At 36.8% G+C, this 14,720-nt stretch overlaps 1 protein-coding gene across 1 annotated transcript in view; it reads right to left on the bottom strand.

The window, feature by feature from the left end:
- Positions 1-14,498, bottom strand: part of gfra1b (gdnf family receptor alpha 1b) — a 30,717-nt gene extending 16,219 nt beyond the window's left edge. The window contains exons 1-3 of the mRNA XM_056255774.1: positions 14,235-14,498; positions 13,546-13,854; positions 13,226-13,309 (exon numbers count right to left, since the gene is read on the bottom strand). Of these exons, the coding sequence (XP_056111749.1) occupies positions 13,226-13,309; positions 13,546-13,854; positions 14,235-14,295 (454 nt within the window). The 5' untranslated portion in view covers positions 14,296-14,498. The remainder of the gene's footprint in view (positions 1-13,225; positions 13,310-13,545; positions 13,855-14,234) is intronic.
- Between the last annotated feature and the right edge of the window lie 222 nt (positions 14,499-14,720).

Here is a 14,720-nt window from a genome sequence, read left to right as displayed (position 1 = left end):
CTTTTTTCTTCATTCCTTCAATCCTTTCCTTATGGCTTTATTTATTACCTTCCTTCCTTGGTTTCTGCCTTTCTTTTTCTTCCTTTTCTGTCTTCCTTTTATTTCTATCTTCCTCAGACCTTCCTTCCTTGCTTTCTTCCTTTTTCCTTTCTTCTTCCTGCATTTCTTTTTTCTGTTTCTTTGTTTCCTTTCCTTTCATTCATTCATTCATTCATTCATTCATTCATTCATTCATTCATTCATTCATTCATTCATTCATTATTTCTTCCTTCCTTCCTTCAATCCTTCCTTTATGGCTTTATTTATTTATTATCTTTCTTTTTCTGCCTTTTTCGTTCCTTTCTTCCTTTCTTCCACCCTCTTTACTCCGTTCCTTCTTTCATTTTTTCTTCATTCCTTTTTTTCCCCCCAAAATCAGTTTTTTTTTCCTTCCTTCAATTATCCTTTTATGGCTTTATTTATTTATTACCTTCCTTCATTGCTTTCTGTCTTTCTTTTTGGCAAAATAACAAAAAATATCAATTTATTAACAATTCTCATCTGTTCATTTTACATGACAACTGTCTTCATTTTGTGCTGTTGTTTATTTGAGAAGGAACGCCTGAAAACCTTCATTTGATCCTTCAATGAAACATGAACTGAGAACCCCATTAAGTCTCATGAGCTTTGAAAGAGCAGTACAATTTCTCTTTGCGTAGTTCAGTATATGGTGATTCTTCTTAGAAATGGAGCTAATGAATCCATTGGACTGGAACCTTCTATCAATTAATGAAATTGCAGTTACAGCACAATGAGGGTTTGTTACGAGATGAGCCCTCGCTGACCATCTCTGGGCTCTTTAATAAAGAGAGAACTGCTAGTTAAACAACACTGTGAGCTCTGTGTAAAAGACTATCCGCTTAAACTGCTGTCCTGGGACATTTAATGGCCCTCTGAAGTGATGTCTGCCGATGACTGAACTCTGGAGCGCACTTTAAGGGAATTAGCCAGTCCAATTGATATTTGAAAATATCCAGTGGATGTGGAGTCTATTGATTTATTGATGAGTGTCATTTACCCAAAAGGAATTAATAAACACGCTGATCCATGTATGTTTACAGAGCTGATCCATCTGGAGCTGATGCAACTCTGCTCGAAAAGACCGGCAGTTTGAGGCATCGATCAAACGACTGACGATGTGAAAAGCAGGACAACTTTATAAGGAAATTTATATTAGCGGACTTCTTTCCAGAGTTCATGCCCTCAAATATCGTCAATCGGCACTGTTCTCAGACACTCTTTCAATTAACTCTCTATGAATGCGTAGTCCTTAGCCAAACAAGTACGGTTTAGTATGTTACTTCATCAAACCTGACAAATTGTTTTACTGAGCATGTTGAAAATATTTTAACTTCTAAAATCTTTGTATCATGACTACTCTAATCTGATAGAGATTGTAAAATGCTGACCCCGAACAGACTGAGGTAATGGACACTCAGTTACTTACATAGATTAGTATGATCTCAAATAATTACCAGAGCCAGAGGGATTTGGGGGTCATTGATACTCCAGTGAGTGGAGCAGTGAAATTCCAGCGATGGATTTGCCCTATTATTGTAGCAGTGACAATGGAGGGAGTCACATTACTGCTAGATGTTTGACTGTGTGTTTTGGGAGCTTGCTAAAGAGAGTAAATGATGACTAGCGGCTGTGTGTGTGTGTGTGTGTGTGTGTGTGTGTGTGTGTGTGTGTGTGGGTGTGGGTGTACGTGTGTGCGTGTGTGTGTGTGTATGTGTGTGTATGTATGTCCAAACACCAAGCAATTAAACTGCATAACATTTCATGAGTGTAATTAATAAAGAGTGCACTGTTGATGGCTTTCAATCCAGAAAAAAAAATCAATGCCTAATAAGACATAAAACTGGTATTTGATGTTTTACCATCAACAACTGCCAAGTAATTTCCCTCTGGGGCTCTGCCTTCAATTTACATACATTAGCAGTAAAACACACACGCCACTATATATTAATCTGTTTGAAATGGAGCCAAGACTGAGGCATTAATAAATTGAGAATGAAAAAGCGATGTATGCGGGGTGTAAAATGAACACTCACTAAGTGCCAAATGCAAGTCAAAAATTGCCTTTGGCAGCTAAATAATACAGAGATGCTCGATTTAACTTGAATAAAAAAAATGAATGATTATCTGACCTTCACTGATGTGAGAGATTCAAGTCAAAGACATACAGCTGTTGCGACTCAAATGTCCATGAGATTATCTAGAAAAAGTGTTTATTTATATGTGGAGTGAGCTAGCATTTAAATCTGTGTATTATACAATGACGTGGTGCTGTTACAAATATACAAGAGGAAATGCTAAAATGCTAAATAATACAACTGTCATAGGAACAAAAAAAATATTTATAGTGAAAAAAAATGATAATTTTATCATTATTATTATTATTAGTAGTAGTAGTAATAAAAATGCAAACTAATATTTTATTATTATAATAATTTTTTGTCCATATGACAGTGCTATTATTTAACTATTTTTCTCATTTTTTCCCATTATATGATCTAGAATAGAATGATGTGAATTATACAATGGACATGATTGTTATAAATATGCAAGGTAAAAAAAAAAAAAGCTAAGCACCAGAGACATATGGACCAAAATATGTTATAATAATAATAATAATAATTTAATGATAGTAAAATAATAATTGGTTACACTTTATTTTAAGGTGTTATTGTAACAGTGTAATTATATATTTAAGTACTGAGTAATATTAAGGAACTACATGTACTTAGGGTTATGGGTAGGATTAGGATTTGCATAATTTGCATTAGGGTTGCATATAGTTAGATGCATGTAATTATGCATAATTTATTACTGTGGTAAGTACATGCAACATATGTAACAAGGACACTGTAAAATAAAGTGTTAACTAATAATTTAATAATAATAATAATAATAAGGATTATGATGCAAAATACTTTCTATTATTTTATAATTACTATTAAATATTATTGGTCCTTATGACAGTGGTACTGTGAGCTATTTTCCCCCTTATTTGTAACATGCCATTGTATAATTTCAAGGCTTGCAAAAAATTCATCTTTTTTCCCCCAAAATTTTTGAAGTGGACAGCAAACCATCTTTGTCTTTATTGACTTTAAGCTTTAAGCATTTGCCTTATGGGAGACACTGGAGACCAAATTCGTTCCCAGGAAGATCATTAAACTCCTCCAAGCATCCTATAATGGATCAATTAGCCAAATACGGATCCGGAACTAATTATCAAAGGAGTTTACAATCAAGTCTGGAGTTCGTCAAGGGGACATCGTCTCCCTGTTGTTATTCAACATCGTAATCAACGGCATCAATGCTTTCCAGGGCATGTGTGGAGTCCAGTCTGATAAAGATCACTCTTCAACAGATCTAATGTTTGCCGACGACAGCGCCAATGCTGAAGCAACGGATATACTGCACACTGTCGCTTCATATGGCTTGAAAATCAATGCAGACAAAACCAAAGTGATGGCAAAGGGGTCACAGGTCATTGTCTACCTAGAGAGCACTCAGTTAAAACAGGTCCAGGAATTTCAATACTTAAGGTCACTAGTCCAGGAGAAGAAAGTGGCATCCACTGTAGAGGTTTGGACAGGCAGCTGCGGCATTCACTTAGGAGGCACAGAATTCAGTTTAAACCCTGCATTCATCCTTTTGTGCCACACCTCCTTCTCAACTCCCTTTGTCCTGATCATTGTTAAATTACAGTATTTAACAGCAGCACAGTATCACTAAAGCATGCTCCAAATCAGACTTGCTTGGGCATGCATGTAGATTTTTGAATGGCTAATGAGTCAGAGAAAAGGAGTTAAAGTTAGCTAGAGAGATGTGATAAATCCACTGATGAATGCAGGCACACTCTTAAAAGAGAGGGAGGGGGTGGTTGCGTTACTCCCATTCACATTCCCACAATATTGGAGTCAGGAAATGATAACTATAGGCTTCATACATCACAAACACTGAAGCACACATCCACAGCGGGGGATCAGTCCTCAGGAACTGACAGCATAGAGCTGTCAACCCAACCCCATTAGAATAAAGGATTTCCTCTTTCTCTCGCTAGGCTTCTCTCCAAAATCCACTCCAAAGGATTTGTATTATATATGTTTGACAGCCTTTACACTCTCACGGCCTATTCAGTCTATACTCTTCTACTGTGGGTGTGGGTGTTCAAGTCTTTCTCTCTCTGTGTGTGTGGGTCATTGTATTGTCCTTAATCTCAGCACTGACAGATGACGTGCCTTTGGATGACCTGGTCACGCAAGCTCACGCAGTACTGCAGTGAAAGCACTTTATGATCGGTTGAAAAAAAACACAACACAGACAGCGGTGTCACTTCCTGATACAGCATCAGATATAAACAGCGTTTGATGTGAAAATATGAACAGTTATGCTGTGTTATGTAGCACTCTACTTTTGACCCGTTTAATGATGTCTAGTTAATAGTGCTAATCTTTTCTTATGAAAAGGTCAATGACATACAGATACAGCTTTATGAATTAAGACCATCGCGGCCCATCACGTTGATTCAGAACATATCATGTCCCTTTCATACATGAATGCAATAGGGGAGTGATATTTATGTAACTGCTTTCAATCGAAATCCACTTTCTTTTTGTAGGGAGAAATGGGAAGAGGCGGACAGAGTACAGAGCTTTGTTACTTGAGTAAAAGTACAGATACCCCTTGCTAAATTTTACTCAAGTACAAGTAAAAGTACTACATTCAGATGTCTACTTAAGTAAAAGTACTAAAGTACTTGTTTTTAAAAGTACTTGAGTATCAAGAGTACAGGAGTAGATTTTCTAAATATTGCATTACTAATCTACTGCCACAGTGCTTACATTTATGCACAGAAACGTCCTACATGGAGTTATGAAAAATGTTAATGTTAATACCTTGGAGAATGTAAAAGGAATTGAAAGTAAAATCAAGTCATTTTCATCTTTTTACCATGTTGCTTTATTTAATTTAATTAAATTTTGGGGGGGTCCCATCTTTAAATGCGGGGACAACACACACACACCACATGTAAGGTTGGCGCTGCCAATAAAGCACCTAAAAGCTGTCACAAATAACTGGCAAAAGGAATGATTATGAATATGTAAAATATAGCAAGGAGATATTTTAATTGTTTATTAATAAACACTTGTTAATAAACAAGTGTTTTCTTTGTCAGTGTCGGCTAGATGAAGTTGACGATGCTGACTTGCGATCTTCAGTAGTGAATGCGCCAGAGAGAAATGCACATTTCATACGGATTACATAAGCAGAGAGCAGTCTGTAGTCTGTTTTCTTTCGTTTTGAATTTTTCTGTTTAAAAGTAGACATGTCTGTGAGAGGCAAGTAGGCTACCTTATACACTGAGTTTCGGTTCATTTATGAGACGAGATCCAGTTCACGTGCCGGCGCCTCCGTTTCTTATCTATCGTCTGCTATTTACTTCTTATTTATTAAACCCAGGCAATTGGTTGATGAAACATTGATTAAAATTAAGATACAATTAATGCAAAACGAAATTCAGGTTAAAGAAAGGTTTTGTGTTTTCTGTTTGATGTCTCTGTGAAAGTTTTAAAGCATTTTTTTATGCCGCTTTCAGAGCGCTCACGTCTGTAACGGAGAACACGTCCATAACATTGTTTTTTCCTCATAAATGCTAACCCGAAAAATAAAATAAAACAAAATTAATATTTTATGTACTGTGGAGACTGAGTGCCAACCCTTCTTCATTCGCTGGGTAGTAGCCTACTTTGGTTTGCGCAGTGTAATTCACATAATCAGTAAAAATATATTTTGCCTCCTAAAGTTTTTTTTTTAAGAAATCAGAAATCCCTCGTGGCTACGCCACTGCCACATTTGAACCTGACTGTGTTAAACACACCACATACTCAAGAACATCAAACCAAATGCTTGGCTTACATTAATGTGTAATATAAAATCTGACCATGGAGTTGACTTTGGCGGAAAGCTGAAAGTGATTGCTGATAGGCTGTCCCAATCAGTGGCGCCTGCACAATCCAATCACGTTTGAGAGGGAAACAACAAATTGAGGGTTTCCGAGATTTTTCTTTTTTTTTTAACTTTTTTTTTTTTTACTCGGGTACTTACAGTTATGGATAGAAATGTATTGGAGTAAAGAGTACAATATTTGCCTCTCAAATGTACTTGAGTAAAGTCATGAGTACTCCCCAAAAATGATAATCGAGTAAAGTACAGATCCCTCAAAATTGTACTTAAGTACTGTACTCAAGTAAATGTACTCCGTTACTGTCCGGCTCTGGATATGGATGATAGTGGCTTTGAGTAAATAGTTTAACTAAGGCTGAGAGTGGATTTGAAAACGAATTGATTCGTTGATTCTGAGGCATTGATTCATTACCTCGATCAAACTGCTACAGATCACAGAAGTGCTATAACAGAGATTTTGAATCATCCTCCTTGAATCTTTTGATTCTATTCACCAACAAAATTCAAATACTGATTATATCATTACACCATAGGTGTCGACCAGTGAGTGTAATTTTGTGTAATTCAGTTAACAGATTCGTTCAAGAATCATTCATGACAGAAACACCACAGCAATATGAATTTAAAATAGTTTTTTGGTAACACTTTACAATAAAGGTTCATTAGTTAACATTAATTATTATTACTGTATTTGTTCATCTTTGTTAACATCAGTTAATAAAAATACAGCTGTTCATTGTTAGTTCACAGTGCATTAATGTTAACAAGATTTTAATAAAATATTAGTAAATGTAAGTAAGTAAGTGCAGTTCATTATTAGTTCATGCAAACTAATGTTACCTAATGAACCTTATTGTAAAGTGTTATGTGTTTTTTTTTACAGCTATAATCATAACAGGAGGTAAAAAGAGGTTAGGGATTTCAAATGGAAGGCAAATCAAAGTTTCCACTCAAAAATATTTTGCAAAGAGTGTTTTAGGCCTTTCCTCTATATTTCCCCTTTTTGTACACACTTGACAGAGTTATTGATGTTGAATGATTTGTAATCAACCATCCAGACATTTGTAATTACCCAACGCTTATGAGCTGTACACAACACAGCACGCACAAGCTTTAAATGTCACTTTTGCCTCCAGCAATCATCAAGCTGTTTACGTGTTTTCTGACGAGGCCGACATCTTTCTCATAGCGTGAGATGAGGATTTGAGACATTTGTTTTGTGTGTTTCTCAGTGTTTACATGCTCAATCCATAGCAGAGTATTATTATATAATGTGGAAAACAGTCTATTTCTATACAAACATAAAAGCTCTCTCTCTCTTTCTGTTTGTCTCTCACTGTCTTTTCATTCCTCGGGCTGTGGCAGCTGGTTGGGATTCATGAACCGTACGGCCCTGGCATCCATGTCAATGATGTGAAATGAGATTGGAAATCAAATTGCACTTCCAAACAATAACTGCTGACAGGGACATTTTTTCATATTTAATAACCTCTTCCTCTCTTATAGGCTTTTTGCGATTCGTGCCAATAACTGTGAAGGTCTGAAATGATTTTCTTAAAACAGACTATGGCAATTCAAATGAACATTACGCATATGAATTTCATCCTACTGAATGTTTAAAACAATGACAGGATTCTTTGTCATTACAGAGACAGTGGAATTATGGATCAAAACCAAAACTAAGTAAAACGCATCCAGAAATAAATTAGCCAGAGACAGACATTAAAGGCCTTTTTAAAAATATATATGTAGTAACATTGAAAAGATTTTAATTTAGTATTCATCAGATGCCTTTATAATTACCCCATTTCTTCTTTCAATAGACTCTCTGTCTGTTTCATATTTAATCAAACTATGTTTTGGATGAGCGGCGTGACTGAATACAACCAAATTTATGCATTTAATGAAAGGAAGCAGACCATCTTGCATGAGAAGGGGACATGGTCCTTCTGACCTCAATGCATATCAGTTCTCTTTGAGGACAGGGCCACATGGGACTTGTTACTACATTCTGGACCAGCCCGAGGGTGTGAATAATTCAGATGGCCAGGACAGCCGCAGTTCGGCATGTGAGAGAAATAGTATCTCCATCTCTCCTTCCTGTGAGACGGTGCGCTTGTAAGGGCGTCAGAAACAGGGATGTGCACTTAATTTCCATGCAAGGTCTGTTTTACTTAAATGATGAAATATATAGCGCTTTCAACACGTGACCCAAACCGAATTCATACTAAATTCAGCTTTGCCATCACAGTAATACAATTGTAATTGAATTAATGTTGCACAAAATTACAGTTTTTACAGTATTTTTGATCAAATAAATGCAGCCTTAGTCAAGGCATGTCAAAAATGATTTGATATGCTATCCCCAAAAAAGGGCTCATTTTTGACATTTGATTGTGAGTAGCCCTTATAGCGAGAGAAATGAACGGCCATTTGTGATCACTCTATTATTGACAAACCAATGCAGGAACATGAAAAAAGGCACAGAACAAGATTCATCTGTCTAAACTGATTGCAAAACATTATATCTGTTTTAGTCTTCACTATGATCTTTGGTTCCACATACAAATTTGAACCCCATGTTTGCTCCATTAAAGAGATAGCTCTAAAACATTCTGTCACTTCGATGAAAGAATGACACTTCTTTCTTCTGTGGAACACAAAAGAAGACAGTTTGATGCTGACTCTGAGCCATAACCACCATAGACACTGAGGGGGACAAGTTCCCCCCAATAAATGGCCAAATTGCGAATTCCAGCAGGATGGTTTAGTTTTAGCGGCAAAAGACGCAAGTAAACATTTAATATCTGACAGCTGTTTTACATCAGGGACCGATAGAAATATCTAGTGATGCAAACTACTCAACTCTTCAATAACATTTTGCCACTTTGAATTGAAAATATGCTACAATTTACATGAGTCATTTCATAACTGAATCTATTTGACGAGACAAAAAAAAATGTTTTGCGTTTTTGACATAAGAGAGAATGTGTGCACAATTAAGTCTATAACTTATTTTACAAACCATTCTTATTTCTTTATTTCCTTAAATCACTTTTAATCCTCTAATTATTTATTTTCTTTAAATAAGAAGCCCCCCCCCCCCAACACCAACATCATTGATTTGGACATGAGGGTGAGTAAATAATGACAGAATTTTAATTTTTGGAAAAACTATCCCTTTAAGTTTCCCTACGGTTCATTAATGTATTAATCCAACAATGTCTGCCGTTCTCTGTCTTCATTGCTCCAGCTCCTCACTGATCAGGTGGCACAACTCTCGCTCTACAGTGACAGTATGATCATTCTTCTTCTCTCATGACTGCTTTCTTTATTGATTTATGGAAAAGACCCGTTTTAATTCAAGCATTTCCAGGCGAATGTATTCCAGTGGTTATTTGGTATGAATGTCTCATGATTAATGGCACAACAAACAAGTTTCTTTTGCCACAGCACTGATAGACGAAGAAAGAGCCATTTGGCCACCCATGAAGTGGTTAGATAGATGTCTACTAAGTCTTCTACATACCGTCTTTACCTATGGCCATTTAAAGTTGTATTTAAAATATTTTATACTTTTTATAATTTTATAATTGTATAATCCCTATACACTAGGAGTGTATAGGGATAGTTCACCAAACAATGAAAATGATGTCATAATTTACTCGTGTTGTTCCAAACCTGTATGTATTTCTTTTTTCTGTGTAACAGGAGAGAAGAAATTTTGAATTTTTTTTTCAGTGTGGTTTTGGACTCCATTGACTTTCATTGGAAGCACAAAAACAGAAGAATGAAAGTCATACAGGTTTGGAACAATGTGAAGGTGAGTAAATGATGACAGAGTGTTTATTGTTGGGTAAACATCCATTTCCAACTGTGGAGAGCCTAATAAGCTTTATAACATCCACTAATTGGCCTGCCTACTGGCAACCATTGTACAATTCAGTACAATTCTGCCTGACCCTTTCGGCTACTCTTTCACTAAACAGGGTATGTCTTTCCTCCTTCACATGGCTGATTTCCCCCCTTCCTTTTTCTTGTGAGCCCACAGATCCCACAGCTCAAGAGGATCTGTTACAAAAGCTTCAGGGTGTGGCATCAAATAAAGAGGAGGAAAAGTGCCTGCACAGCATACTGCATACATGCAGACGCATTCTGAACAAAGACTCAGTTCTGACAATACCAGTCATCTAAGAGGCATCCAGCCTCTCATAAACATGACGTAAAACCTGCATAATTATCCGACCCGTTTGACTGCTATTACCTCAATGATGCATCTTTATGGATAATATAAGTTTGTCAAAGTTTAAAACGCTAAGATGGAGAGTGAACTGTCTTGCTCAGCAATTATTAGACGCTTAATGCGGCCATTCATATTGATCTCAGTTATGTTTCTGACAGGAAGTGTAACCTTAACACATTTACTGAAACACTGGCGTTTTTGCATTAGAGCCCTGGACAGCTACAATTAGATGACCAGGCATTTCTGTTAGTCAGGACTATGAAAAGAGTTTGAGAAAGCTGATACTCTGTTGACTACAGTACATGTTTCGGTCTCTTTGCTTAGCATTATGTTTCTCATAAGTACATTTTGTACTGACATGACTGGTTCAATGCTGTGCACCAGACACATTCACAAGTCTATGCCACAGAGTCTAAGTGAAGTCTTAAATGATAAAGTCTTAAAAGTCAAGTTTTTCATGTTGACACTGTAAAAAATAGCTGCCTTCAATTTTTAAGCACAAATAAACTTGGATGTTTAAGTCATTTACTGATTGACTTAAAATAATTAGTTGAATCTTGTATAAATACGTAGAAAATTCCTTAACTGATTTCGATGTTAAAGCAATGTAAAAACATATGTTTTCATAACTTATTGATCATATTCTTATTTTTACAGTGCATCTCGAAGTTAGAAGAAAAAAGTAGTAGTAATCACAAAATGCTTCCTGTATCTCACTTATTCTAAATGGCTAAATGTAAATATAATCACTTTCAGTCAAGTCTAGTTCGTTTTTTATAAGTCTAAATCGAGTCTGAGGACAGTTTATGTGTAACTTAAGGCTGGTTCACACTGCCCCAACAAACACTAACATTTCAACCAACAGTACAACATGTTCCTGGATCAACATCTTTGTTGATCCTGGAACAACATTCCAATCAACCAACAAAAAAAGGAACACTCTGACGTTTTCTTCTGTATTTACAGTATGTAAACATAACCGTCATGCTCATACTGACTGACAACACAAACAGGTTAATACACTGATCGAACAAAACCCAACAACCAATTGAAATTTGGTGCTTGTTGGCACTGTGTAAAACGAGGCTCAGACACGAGTATCCATTTCTGCTTTGAAAAGCCATAAAACGCCCACACAATGTGTTGGAAAGAGATGTCCCACTATGAGTAAGAGATTAGGGTCATTTATTATTGGGGTCCTGCGTGTGGGCTGATTCATTGGTTCATGACCATAAATATAAAAATTATTTACTCGCAAGACACACGTTGCACACCATCCAACCAGAGTTTTTTTTTTTTTTTTTGGTGGGGAGGGGGGTTGCATATTAGGCACTGTACAAGTAATTATACAAGTAACTACATTTCTCTCCACATTATTCTGTTACAATGGGTCTGGTACCATTCTTTGTTGATGCAGTGGAGGATGCAGAGTTCTCTACAGATTCATTAGGCCTGTATAACCCAGACATTGCATCACCTCAAGAACAGGAATGTCTCTCCATCTGGGCCATGTAGAAATCTGGCACAGCAGCTCTTGAGTCTCTCAACCAAATCAGTTCTTATTGAAGCTGCACTGGCAGCAGCCATAAACATCCTGCTCACTCCTGTATAGACCAGCTGTGAATTATTACTAGGTGTTGCTGGACGTGCCATTAACCGGTGCACCTTTTTCATATTCTTCTGGTGCACATTTTTTTTCTTCTTCATGGGATTGCTTTAGAAATGAGAGGAATAAGTAAAGAGACTCGTTATGAGATTAATATTCATTTGCATTTTGCATTCAAATATAAATAATTCAAATGAATGTCTCTCTCTCTGGGGATGTACAACACCTAGTCAGCTGCCACAAATGCACAAGCAGTCAACACACATACAAAACAAAAGCAAGCCTGTGATGTGCATTTCGTAATAATGCTCTAATAGTACCAGACTGATGATTAAAGAATCAACAGCTGTTGAAACCATTAAATTTAAGCTTATTTTTATATTTAAGCATTGATTAGCGCTTCAGGAAAGAACAAGGCTGCAATTTCAGAAGCTGCATTTCTCGTTTGGCTTTATTGATTTGAAGTGGAATGAAAGAAAAATTGGCGTCTCTCTACATCCCAGGTACTTTCATGTGATGCCATGTAATTGAGTTTTATATATATATATATATATATATACTCAAATTAACAATTTACTCAATGCGGAAAATCATGCATTTTCACAGGTTTTCTTATGCAATAGTTGTTTGTTTTAATGCATATAGTATTTCACTCAGCATGGTGACATAATGTCAAACGCTATTGAAATAAATTGCTAGTCGAGTCTTAAAATGGGTGCGGAGTATTGTGTCCCGCATGGAGGTGCTGTTTACGCAGTGTCACCAATGAGTTTCAATGATGGTTAGAATGCTGCCCATGTAGGCAGTTGGCAACTGGGCAGCTCACTAGGTTTTGGAACAGACCTACAGTCTGTCACCATGGAGATTTACTGCAAAACTTCTGCAGTCAAACAGCTCAGATTGAGAGATGCAGTCAGTTATCTTCAACACCAGCAGATCTCACAGTAGTTGAACAGGGGAGGAACAGCTCCATCTACAGTGCATAACTATACCTTCTCCATCCAGCAGCACTTGTTCTGTTAGTCCTCTATATAGGAATGTATGCGGCACTGACTCTTTTCCAAGGACATCACTGAAATATGTTCACTCAAATCTCTAAAATCCATTACAAAGCACACATTCATAAATGACAGATGCAGGCAGGTCATTCATAAGCCACTACGCATTTAAATTAATTCATTTGGCAGACACCTTTATCCATAGGACATACACATAGGCCTATACCTTATGCATTAATTAAGCACCTTATGCATATGTTTAGAATCAACAGATAAAACCAAAAGCTGGCAATTGATTTGTAGGCTACGCAGTGTGAACTGACAGATAAGTGTGAGGTGGAGATATAACATTAGACTTACCTGATATGATGGGAGCCAGACGAAAAATATCAGACAGACGGCTGTTTACTGGCTCATATGGCGAGTCCTCCAGCAAATCATTGGCTGGAAGATAAACCATCAAAGTAAGCTAATGTAGTAGAAATAATAATTTAGCAAGTAAGAATTCAAACTGTTTACATGCACCATTCTTAGAACCAGAAGTTTTAACTTTATCCATGTTAAACGCATGGTTATAACAGCAGCATTTTAAATGCATTTTAGACTAAAAAAGGGGGGTCTATAGAGCATGAACATTTTTCATTCTGTTCAACTGTGGTGTTACGCATGGATTTGCTCACCCTGTAAACTCTGGTATATACTCCAGAAGATGCGCAGACAGTTCTTCTCTTTCTTCATTCCTCTCCTACACTTGCAGTCGTACAGAGGACTCTGTTTCATAGACTCTATGGCGTTCCGACACTCGTCCTGCGCCTCGGGTTCAGCCAGCATGCTGAAGTTACTGGCTCTCCCGGCCACACACTGTCTCATGGTTCGGTACTTAGTGCTGCAGATGTATTTCGCCAAACACTGTTCATGAGCCCTAACGCAGTCCACTCGAACCGAACGAGACTGTGCGATCGCATCTGCCTTTGAGAAGAGCACTAGATCTGTGCAGGGAAAAGACAAAGTTACAAATGTGAATGAGACAGAATGGCAAAACTGTCACAGTTGGCTTTTACTACGATTTTCTAATGTTCATAATCATGGTAATAGCACTCACCTAGTTAGTGAACCCCATTTATACAAATAGAGACAACTTATATGTTTGCTATGTAAAAGACAAAACACTTTTTTTTATAAAACAGATAGATAAATCTATCTGTTTCCTACAAGGTTTAGAAATACTAATACTAATAGGTTATTATAATACTCATCATTATTAAACAAAAAATATGCATGCATCTGAATTACAATATTATCTATATTTGTTATAGTTTTTGCTGATTTAAACGCAAACAAACATTGGAACACATGCATCGCAACTTACCAAGGACAGGCAACATTATCCAAAAAGTTACGAATATCATCGTCGCTTTATTCAGATCCATTCAGAGAGCAGGGAAACTTGTTAAATACGAAATAGAAGAATTTCCACAGTAAATCCATTGCGCGCCAGCTGCGCACTGGTGCAAGTGGTGAGGAACAAGTGATCAGACATCATACACATCCGGACAGACTCCGACAAGCGCTCAGTGCTGCTCTGCTGGACACACCCCGCGACAAGAGAATAAAAAACAGTACTAAGAGGTAACATATAACGATAAAACACTAATATCGTGGCATTGCGCTATATATTTATCCCTTGATATCTTCTTTATCATATATTCAGCAATCGATCAATTTCTTAAACGTTTTCTTATAAAAATGCACATAAAATGAACATTCCAATATCAGTAAAAGTTCATGTCAGTCAACATTTAATGTCAAATATGAGTGCTGTTGCGCGCTCAGTTGACCGGGGACGATATGCGGG

This window comes from Rhinichthys klamathensis, unplaced genomic scaffold (assembly GCF_029890125.1).
Source record: "Rhinichthys klamathensis goyatoka isolate OS25496 unplaced genomic scaffold, OSU_Roscu_1.1 h1tg000121l_1, whole genome shotgun sequence".
Lineage (NCBI taxonomy): Eukaryota > Metazoa > Chordata > Actinopteri > Cypriniformes > Leuciscidae > Rhinichthys > Rhinichthys klamathensis.
This window is presented reverse-complemented; position numbering and strand designations above follow the sequence as displayed.